General features: G+C 29.5%; 1 protein-coding gene across 1 annotated transcript in view; it reads left to right on the forward strand.

Annotated features, from left to right (window-relative positions):
* Positions 1–1,029: 1,029 nt before the first annotated feature.
* LOC107439018 (kielin/chordin-like protein) overlaps positions 1,030–12,084 on the forward strand; it is a gene marked incomplete in the record, with an annotated part of 149,883 nt that continues 138,828 nt past the window's right edge. The window contains 1 exon segment of the mRNA XM_071188088.1: positions 1,030–1,478. Coding sequence (XP_071044189.1) covers positions 1,382–1,478 — 97 coding nt within the window.

Consider the following 12,084-nt stretch of genomic DNA (forward strand, 5'->3'; position numbering starts at 1 on the left):
AAAAATTTCTCTTCAGGGTTTTCCTTGACTAATGAAATTAAAGGAAAAGACGAAAAATTTATGTTTTGCATGAGCTAACAATAAAGTTTCACAAAACTTATCCTAAGACATCGAAATGGATGAAATGACTCGAGTAAAGTAAAATTAAAGAATTTTCCTAATCCACCACTTTTTCAGTTTCAGAACAGGTAATTTCAGTGGAAAATTAATATTTTATTCTTTTATTAAAAAAGTGGTCTAATATTCTCCATAAAAATATTCTCTTTGGCTGTTTTTTTAGACAAAGGAAATTGAGAAGAAGAGACGAAAAATTTATGTTTCATGTGAGTTAACAACAGTTTCTCAAAATTTACCCTCGATTATCCAAATACATGAGAGGACTCAGAAGGGAAAGAAAATCGAATGAGTTTTCTCTGTCCATCAAATTTTAGTTTAAGGATAAGTAATCTCTTCGTTGGAAATTTAATATATTATTTTTCGTTTTAAAAAATCAGCTTAATATTCTTTTGAAAAAATATCTCCTCAGTGTTGTCTTTGACTAATGAAATTGAAGGAAAGGACGAAAAATTTATGTTTCGCATGAGTTAACAATAATAAAGGAAGTTTCACAAAATTTATCCCAAAACATCGAAATAGATGAGAGGATTCAGGTAATCTAAATTTATAAAAAAATCAGCATAATATTCTTTAAAAAAAAATTCTCTTCAGGATTTTCTTTGACTAATGAAATTGAAGGAAAGGTCGAAAAATTTATGTTTCGTATGAGTTAACAGTAATAAAGTTTCACAAAATTTATCCCAAAACATCGAAATAGATAAGACGACTCAGGTAAGCTAATGAATTTTCTCAGTCTATCTATCACATTTACATTTTTAAGTCAGGTAATCTTTTCGGAAGGAATTTAATATATTTTCTTATTATAAAAGCGGTATAATATTCTTCAACAAAATTCTCTCATTTTCCTCGACAAAGAAGTTTTTGTTTTGGGGAACTGATTACACTTATAATTATAGATGCTTAAAGCGCGGTGGACCTTTGAGGTGTCAGAGCGTTACGCTATTCAAGCGTTTCTTAAAATGTTGGTGTCTTGATGTCCAAGTAATAAGACTTCATTTCCTGATAAATTGCTCCCCTTTTTATCATGATCCTTTCTTGACTCTCAAATCTTAAGTATGACGAAAGGGAAGTAACAAGGTCAAAGGTTGTATGAATGGGGATGTTGTGTACTTCAAAGGAAGTGCGATATCAAATTACACTAGCGAGTCGGTAAACTGTTATTTGGTCGCAAGGAATATACTCAGTCCATTGCATAATGCTCATGATTTGAAAGTAAAAAAATTCGAACTTCAAAAAATTTTTGAAATAAAAAATTTACTCTGAAATGGACAGCAAATTAATTAGTGCAGTTACTTTTTGGCTTTGTGTTTTATATGTTTGGGATTATAGAAGTGTATTTGGCAATACTTACACAGACAGAGGTAAGTAATTTTTTTTTTCACTCCAATTTGTTTTGAAGTTCAAATACGTTGGTAAACAAACAAAAAAAGAAAAAAAAAAGCAATGTATGAATTAGAATAATCTCCTGAGAGACTATTCCAATTTATACATTTTGTATAACAATATTAAAGGAAATTTACAAAAAAAAAAAAAAAAAAAAAAAAAAAAAATATATAAGACTATTCTATTTTATACATTTTGCATAATAATATTAACGGAAATTTACAAAAAAAAAAAGAAGAAAAAAAAGACAGCACTAGAATAAAAGCTCTTTGTTAAAAATTATTTTAGTGTAACAATCGTTTAAATTAGGGAGGACTTCCAGACCGAATTCAATGTAATTAAATATTTATTCAGATTTAATTATTTTTTTAATAAATTAATTAATTTTAGCGAATTAATTTATAGTTTACAGAAAGGAGCTTTTCTTCAGGCTTCATATTATTTTTTAAAACTAAGATTAGAACTCTTGAGCTAACCTAAAAATGTTCCGAATTCGTAATTATACTGATTGTAATTCTGATATGGAAATAATAATCTTTTATCTATTAATTTTTTACAATTTGTATTTAACTGAAACAACTCCATCTTTTTTGTTAATATACTTAACTCACACGAAATTAATCTCCTGAGAGAGTATTCTAATTTATACATTTTGCATAATAATGATATTATAGGAAATTTACAAAAGAAAAATATTAAAAATTTCATTCCGTAAATTTCCTATTAACTCTTGCACATTAATTTTTTTTTAATAAACTACCCAATTCCATTCGTATAAATAATTAAGGACATAAAGTTCAAAGGTTCAAATTAAATTGGTCGTTAAATTCATATAACTGATAAATTAATGCTTTTTTTGGTATTTTCCCGTTCTTTTTTTCTAGTGCTTTTTTTCGTGATTTCTGTTTGTCCGCTAAAAGTCTAAAAACGCAATTTTTTTCTACTATTTATAAATTCTTTAGCTTTAATATTGTAAGAATTGAAACCGTATTAAATTATTGATTGATTTTAATTATTAAATTTACCGTAAGTGAAAAAGAAATATAAGAGCGTAAAATATTAAAAAACCAGGTAATCTAAATTTATTATTTTTATAATATTGATGAAGCAAGTAATCATAATTTCAAAAAGAATTTTAAAGTTGTTATACTTTGAATTAACATTGATTATATATATGATTAAACTAACAATAATTAAAGTAAAAGCAAAGTAAGTCTGGCAAATTAGCAACGACTACATTTAAGTTACCGTTTTTTATTTAATTACAACTTGATTCTGATTTTGCACGAATGCTTTTCTGAATCACCCGTCTTCAAGGGGTTAAAGTTTGATTTCATTTTCACTCTGAGGGCAAATCCAATGCCTCTTATAACTGAAAGCCTCCACGCGGTTTCTTATAAGTAGTCCGATCTAACCACTAAGAAGGTAAACCAGTTTACGAAAGAGCCATTTAATGGAAAATCTAGCAAAAATAAGAAAGTGGCAGCAAATATATTTCTAAAAATTTGTTTAATTTTTTAATATGATTGGTTTGTCTCATTTACTGGTCTACCACTACAGATTCAATTCTCAAATACGTTTGATAAATTTCTCTCAATTACTTTAAAAATAAAAAAATAAAAATTAGCAACCACATCGACTGCTAAATTCAAAATGTTATCACTTTAAACTTATGTAAATTTCTAGATGTATGGAATAGGGGCCGCTGCGCGGCCCAGGTGCCCAATTTTTCATAAATAAAGTAAGTAAGTAAACTTTTAAAAAAGAATTTGGATTCATGCTCACAACTGGTTCACTTTTTAAATAGTCTGCGCAAACTACTTATAAAAAACAGCGTGGAGGCTTTCTGACGTAGGAGGTAATGGTTGAGATCGATATAATTAAATAATTTCGAAGGTATTTAGATATTTTTCTTTAAAAAAATACATCTCGATAACGATATATTAAAAGATATTCTAACGATACATCATGGATATCATGCTTAATATTAAGTATCGAATACGATAATACCGTGATCATTATTGACGATGATAAGCATAGTTAATATTATCATATTATTATCGAATCTTAACGATAAAGATAATTATCTATTATAATTTTTTAAATATTTACATTTGGGTTAGGAAAATATTGACCAATGTAAAAATAATCTACATTTCTTAAAGTGTAAAAATATCCCGATAAATCGTCAAATATAATCTGAAGATTTATGCCATATTTAAATTCCGATATTGCCCCACATTACTACTCATTTATAACGTTGTTTGCTTGATTTAGTATTTGTCGGAATTTTTTTTTTTTTTTTTTTTGATGCATTGTAAAATTTTCCAAAAGTAAATGAAAATTGACCCTCAGATTTATGTAATTACTTTCAGTTTTTCAAAAAATAAAATAAAAATGAATAAAAAAAATATATATAAATAAATTAATAATTAAATAATAAATAAATAAATAAATTAAAAAAAATAATAGTTGAAATTATAAGAAATAATCAAAATGTAATCTGCAATAATTTATTATTGATTTATATATTTTAAAATGAGAAAAAGCTGAACGGAAGTTCTTTATCAAAATAATGAAATAAACAATTACATGCCGGATGCAATTCCTGCTTTTAATAGTATTGTTTTGATCCGGTGGCGGTATTTCAAGACGCAACTAGTAAATCAATGCTTTATGTTTCAACAAATTTTATTTTTAGTAATTTTTTACTAATTCAGCTAGTTTATTGTGATGCAAAATTTAATAATTCAATTACAACATTAAGTAACATAGAATCAAGAAAAAGCATCGATATTTAGCATCAAAAAGTACCGAAATATCGGTATTATCGAAAAAAATATCAATGCTATTATACGATAATATCAAAACAAAGTATCGATGTCTCATAGTATCGTTACTTATTTTCAATTTATGTTTTAGTTTATTGTTATTGATAGTAATATATTATTATCGTCATCGAATTGTGTTTTAGCGAGCCCCATTTTCCTGTTTTGGTAATTACATAAGTAACTGCGGTTCTCAAAAGTAATGATTTATACTAATATCCAGTAAGGAAGTTAATTATCTAATTATGGTTTGGATAAGCAAAAATTTAAGTACTTTATCATAAGAACAATGTATGCAGTTGCCTTATTTAACTAATAAATTAATAAGAATGTAAAACAAAGACAATTTTCTTTTTCATTTTTCGGACGGAATTATTGAAACCAAGTACACCGAAGAGCCATTACATTATGACCACCCTGCTAATAACATGTAGGGCCACCTTTAGCCCTCAAAACTGCTAGCACACGCCGTGGCATTGATTCCACAAGGTACTGATAGGTAGTCTGAGGTATCTGGTACCAAGCGCTCACCAACTGGTCCTGCAATTCCCTCACATTGCGAGGGGGTAGCGTGGCAGCACGAATTTGGTTTTCCAAGTAGGACCACAAATGCTCTATTGGATGAAGGTCAGGTGAATTTGGGAGTCAAGACATGACTTGAAAGTCCCTGATATGTTCCTCGACGATTCGACCCTTATGACATGGTGCATTATCTTGTTGGTAAACACCATCCCCCGCAGGAAAAACTGTAGCCATGAATGGGTGAATCTGGTCTGTAACTATGTTCAAGTAGCTTACAGACGTCAGGGATTGTTCTATGAGGATTATGGGTCTTAATGTGCTCCATGAAAACATTGTTCCTGGGCGAGAAATCATGAAAACCTGGGCAAGCCCATTGTTATAGATGGAGGGTGGTCATAATGTAATGCCTCTTCGGTGTATAGCATAATAGAAAAGAAGTATCGATTGGAAACATCGATTCTTTTTCACTATATCGATGTAAGTTTTTTGTAGTAAGTTAATTGCGCTTGATGATTTTCAGGACAATTTTCTGCACACGGGAAAAGAAAGAGCAGTTTGACATAGTACTCAGACATTCGCTTGTCTTTTATAATTATTTGTATTTGGGCCGTGGTGGCTCAGGAGATAGAGCGCTTGCCTCCTAATTAGGTCACCTGGATTCGAATTCCAGCGATGGTTGGTGGATACGAATTCGTCACCCGATTCACACTGACCGCAGTGCTGACGTAAAATATCTTCAGTGGTTAGCGGATCATGGATTAGAGTCCCCTTGACGTCAGATTAATCATGAGAGGTTTTCGTGGTTCTCCTCTTCCAAAAAATCAGCCACGAAGGCAAAATTTCACCCAATACTTGATTCAGGAGTTCTCTTGTCTTCAGGATTGGGTTCAAAATTTCATGACTACGACTTTATATATTGCTTTCGACTTAATTACAGTGTTAAAGGGCCTAGACTTTTGATTGGTGTACGGATTAAAATTAAAGATTCCAAACGCTCCATTTTTTTAAGGAGTTCGAATCCGTCGAAAAATAAAAAGCATGTCTATTCATGCACTGAGGAAAAAAACCTGTAAAATTACCGTGCTGTATTGTAATGACATTTCTGATAGTGACATATTTCTGGTTAATGAGACCAAAATATTAGGAATTTAAACCATTCATTTGGTAAATTTTTCGCTCATATGGTAACGGTTAACCGAAAAAGCTAGGTTGCAAGGTATCATGATAAACTTACCGAATTCTAGCACATTTACCAAATCATATCATATATTATAAAACCATATTTTATTGTTAATACAAAACTGAAAAATAAATTTAATGGAATAAATTGTTTTCATGCCAGGTTGCAAGGTATCATGATAAACTTACCGAATTCCAGCACATTTACCAAATCGAATCACATATTATAAAACTTTATTTTATTGTTAATTTTACTAAAATCATTACCAAACATTTCAGTGAAAAATTCCGAGCTTTTTGGTGTTCCCATAGAGGCAGAAAGACTGTAAATTTGATCATATTCTGGTAGTTTTGACTTTTTTTCTCGTCGTGGAAGTATTGAACAAAATGAATGCTCAAAATTCAGGAATTTTTACCGTTTCCCGTTAAATGCTCCATCTGAATATTTCGACAAATTGCGAAAATTACTATTTTCACCTGTTTTATTAGCTTACCAATTTCTTCAACAACATTATATTTAATTTTACATATCGATTAACACCGTTGACTAGGATATTCAGCATTAAATAAAAGGAGCTAAAGTTATAGAGCATACAATCAAAATTTCGTAAAATATCGAGACTGTAGACGTTTCGTCATAAATCACGTGATTTCATAATGAAAAAATTGGTCAAAAATAACGAAACACAGCTCTAGGATTGCTACAGCATAAAAAAATGAGAGTTTTATTTCTGAGAATGTATTTGTGATATGGATCCATGTCTTGAAATAGAGAGTGACGAACACTGCGTTAATCAACCACTTTTAATGGTGGAAGATTGGAATTCGATTAGAGTCGGATATCCTTCGATAAAAAAACCTTCTTTGACGTCAGTTAGTGGTTTGTCATAAAAAGGTAATTCATCTTGCCAAAAGAAAACACAAATTGTTTGATAATTATATAACCTTCTACAATTATAAGAGTCTAGCCATTGCCTTACATCAGAAAGCGGGTTTTTAGAAGCAGTCTGCGCAAACTATTTAAAAAGTGAGCCAGTTGTGCGCATGAATCCAAATTTTTTTAAAAAAATAATTGAGAGAAATTTATCATATATATTTGAGAATTGAATCTGTAATGGGACACAAGTAAATAAGACAAACCAATCATATTCAAAAATTAAAGAAATTTTTAGACATATATTTGCTGCCACTATCGTATTTTTACTTGATTTTATATAAAATGCTTCTTCCGTAAACTTGTTTACCTTCATAGTGGTCTGATCAGACTACCTACAAAAATCAGTGTCGAGGCTTTAAGTTATAGGAGGCATTGGTCTAGCAGACTCTAGAATTTTTCCCCCAATGCCAACCGGATGGACGCTTGTCATTCAGGTATCAGTAGGGCAAATTTGTTGGCTACTTTTTCAGGGTCACCATATTAGGTGGACCAACGTTGTTCCCACAGTAAGGACAGATAGTACAGAGAATGATAGAACATCCATGCCTTGTCCGAGTTTCGAATCCAGGACCGGAAAAGCGAAGCTCGCCCACAATAGGCTTTTTACGAATTAAGTCAGGAAGGTGCTTCTTTCGTTTCACAAGAAAGCACCGCAAGGGGGAACTACGTCTTAGCTCAGAGCCTCACAGACGGCAGCGATACTCATATGTGAAGTTACTTCCTTAATTTAGACATAGATCTAAAAGGGAAAGCAATTTTCTCCAGATCACTGTACCCATGGTACTGGTCAGAGACAGACCACGGGAATTTCGATTCCCCAGTTTTTACGAGCACCTTAATCGCATGTACTCAGTGGGTCTTAGCAGAGTCTAGGACCAGATCCCAGTCCCTCCGAACCGCTGTCCGATTTTCTAGCCATTGGACCCGTATGTAAGCCATTTTTAAGAGACTTAAATTATTTAAAATACTTTCAAATTAAAGCTATTTTTTAAGAAATCTAAGTAAAAAAAGTAAAAATGAAATAAACAACAAGAATGCTTTATGAATATCACAAAGAAAAATTTGCGAAGACAGTTTTTAATACTTAAAATAATTATTTACTGTTGGTAATTAGGTACTAGTATATTCAACTTATATATAGTATATTCAACGTATATCTTACAGTTTTTCGTGAGTTAGTATTATTTCTACTTCTTTATTATCGAAATATAAAGAGTAACGGAAAATTTACACGTTCAGTTTATGGTATTTATGGGTTCATATATTTACGAAACATAGTAATATACGATTCATTGGAGGGCTATATTTTCATACTTTAAATATATTTTTAAATAATATGTAGGTTGTTTCCCAGACTGTTGCCAATAGCCCTAGTGCGATGTAAATAAAATCTTACTTCGGCAAATAATATATTAGTAAACTATATTTTTAAAGATTTTTTTGCTGTTAATCATACAAAACCAACAAAAGTATGGTTAAAACCACATGAATATGGTAACATTTATCATGCTTTTAGCTCTATGGTAACACCAAAACCCACGGAATTTTTACCAAAACACATTGGTAATGATTTTTGTAAAATTAATAATAAAATATAGTCTTATAATATGTGTTACTGTTTTGTAAATGTGATAATATTTGGTAACTTTATCCTGATATCTTCCAGCATGTCATAAAAATAATTTATTCGGTTTAAATTTACTTTTCGTTTTGTATCTTTACTACATGTGCTACAATAAGAACTATAATTTTCAAAACCAGAATTCCCGGTAAATCGTAACCATATGAACAGAAAACGTTATTGTATGAATGGTTTTAGTACCGCATATTTTGGTTTGATTACCATAATTGTTATTTATTTTACCAGAAATGTTTTTACCATGCAGTACGGTAATTTTTCCAGAAAAAAAATTCCTATTATGATTTATAGAACTATTTTAAATAGATAAACAATTTTAAATAAATAAACAATTATATTTTTTGTTTAAGTTTGCATTTAATTTTATATAAAAATCAGCTGACTTTAAAAAAAATGAAAAGAGGTTTATTTGCTTGAAACGCTTAGTTTTATTCTGAAAAAAAAATTTTTTTTCTGAAATTTAACTTTCAGATCTGAAAATAAATATTTGATAACATCGTTTTTAACGCCTTCTGAATGCAATATGATATCGTCGATCTTTTTCAGAGATCGTCAAAAAGAGCTCTCTAAATAATAGACATTCATAAATATTTTGAATACATTTAAATCTACTTATTTTTTTACAACTTATTATATTTTTACGAGTTTTCTTATTTAACCTTTTTCGCATTTGGTGCAGAGGTTTACCCGATCGCTGGGAGAGGTTTTGATGGTTTCTTCTAAAGGTTTTCTTTTACATGAAGTCTACGGAAAAAATTCCGTACCTCCCAAAAATGATAGTAAATGGAGGAGGTCGTTACACAGATGTGGTCTTCCCTAGAGATATCACTGTAATATATTCTTAAGTTATAGAAAATTGAAAAATAACCTTATCATGTAAGTCTAATCATAATCATAATCAAATCATAATCAAATCATAATCAAATCATAATCAAATCATAATCAAATCATAATCATATCATAATCAAATCATAATCATAATCATTATGATTATGATTGTAAGTCTAATCATAATCATTATGATTATGATTGTAAGTCTAATCATAATCATAATTTTGATCATTAAAGCTCTTTTTCATGTAGGGGAGAGTCGGGTAGCACCGCCAAGCGGGTACCCCCGCCCACAGTCAATTTCATGTGTATAGAATATTTTTTCAAGTCAATGGGCCATCGGACATTAATTGTTATATTAAAAAAAGATTATTTTCAAAGTTTCAAGTATTTATGCAGCTGGTAACATGGTAAGCAATAGTTTTGAAAATATGTTGAATACAGAAGTCATGAAATTAAGAAAAATTGATTGAATGTTTCGATTAAACTTCATTTTAATACTAAAAAAATAATTTTTTTTATACATACAGCATTAAAGTATGTAGTCTTAAGTTTAATTTGCACAAAGAAAGAAGTTTGTATGTAAAAAATTGTTCGAGTAATTACAAATTTACAAAAAAATTGGATTTCGGGTAGCCCCGCTCACATGAATGTCGGGTATCACCGCCCAATTTTATTTCGTCGATAAATGTACGGTTGCAAAGATTATTATTTTATTGCTTCAAATTTGAATGTTATATGCATTTTTAACAACAAATATTGTTGTTATTAAATGATTGTTATTAAATGATAGAATTCACTAAAAGTATATAAATATGTAATAAATAAAATAATTTTGTGATAAAAATGATAAATGAGGTTTATCTATTGTCAATACATTGGTCATTTTCATTTACACCTGAAAAAACAGTCAAAAAACATAATTTTTGTAACTGGGCGGGGCTACCCGACACATTTTGAAAAGAGCTGAAAAACATGTTTTTTTAAATTTCTATTTTTTTAAGTTAAACTATTCTTTTTTTGGTTTATTCTTTTTGCATTATTTAATTAGATGATAAAACAATAGAAACATACAAAAATATTGATTATTACTCAATATTATACAGAAATATAAGCAAAACTCCTTAGGTGGGTGGGGCTACCCGACTCACCCCTACGTATTTTTCATCAATAAAAACTCATTATGTCCATGAGTAACAGTTATCGCATAAGGGTTCTTACCCATTTTTACCGATAGATATTTTGTGCTGTAGGTTTTCTCTAGAGATATCACTGTAATACATTCTTAAATTATAGAAAATTGAAAAATAATCCTATTATGTAAGTCTAATCATAATCTAATCATAAATCAAATCATAATCATAATCAAATCATAATCATAATCAAATCATAATAAAATCATTATGATTATGATTGTAAGTCTAATCATAATCATAATTTTGAACATTAAAGCTCTTTTTCAAGTACCGTCAAGTGGGGCTACTTTGCGCAAATTCGAATTTGGCACTTTTCAAGTGCTGTTATTCAGTATTATGTTTTTTTTCACGTTAAAAATGTGTGGAATTTGAAGATAGAAGTCTCCTCTACTACTACAAACATTTTTTCGAATTTTAAAACAATCTCAGAGTGTGTTTTGTTTATCCAATGTTAACAACTTTCCGAGAACGTCGGATGTCGAAAAGTGTGCGTGGAAACTTTAGCTGTGAAATGCAAAGACGTTGATAAAACAATTGTCGTAAGTGCAAAATTTTTTATTTTTACATTGATAAACAATTATATCATGTTAGCGTTAAAAAAAATTTAAAATTAATAACAAATAAACGGAAAATGAGAAAAAAATGCACTGTGGGGCTACTTTGTGCAAAGTTTCATTCGCTTTTTTTTCGACAGAAAAATTGTCACATGTTATAAAAAAAATACCTCAAACGAGAAATTACCGTGATTCCACTTTAAAAAAGCTGCAACAATGTTTGCAAGCAGTTGCTGGTGGTATGTCGATTGCAGAAGCTTCTCGGAAATATAAAATCCACAGGAATACTATCTCTAATAAAAGTCACAAGAAACACGTGAAACGTGCTGGTAAACTATTATTTTTCTTCCTCAAAGGTTTTCTAATGAATTAATCAAACGATTTAACACATAAAAATATATTTTATAGGACATCAGGTGATTTTGACAGAAACTGAAGAGCAAGTTCGGTCGTGCTCATTCAAGCATGTTATGTTCAAATTTATCAATATTATAAATGTTAATGAATATGTAATAATTATTATTTTTAAAATTTCATCCATTTCAATGTTCAAAAATGTATATGGTTTCCTTTTGTCTAAACTCAAATGTTTTGAAATAAACATTATTTTTAAGAAAAAATTCTTTATAAAAAATGGTTTTTTAAAGCTGAAAATTATTTTCAAACTAATATCTTTACATATCTTGTTATTAAAAATGTTAACAATTAACTTTTTTAACAATTTTATATCAATATTTTACTAAAAACATGATTATTAAACTGAATTCCTATCGCTGCACAAAGTAGCCCCACTTGCGGGCTATTTTGTGCAAGGTATGTTTTGACTTATTATTTGTAAATATTACATACAAATAATGCCAATATTGATCAAATTCTCTCGTCTGAGTTCAGTTATGAA

The sequence above is a fragment of the Parasteatoda tepidariorum genome, chromosome X2, assembly GCF_043381705.1.
Source record: "Parasteatoda tepidariorum isolate YZ-2023 chromosome X2, CAS_Ptep_4.0, whole genome shotgun sequence".
Classification (NCBI taxonomy): domain Eukaryota; kingdom Metazoa; phylum Arthropoda; class Arachnida; order Araneae; family Theridiidae; genus Parasteatoda; species Parasteatoda tepidariorum.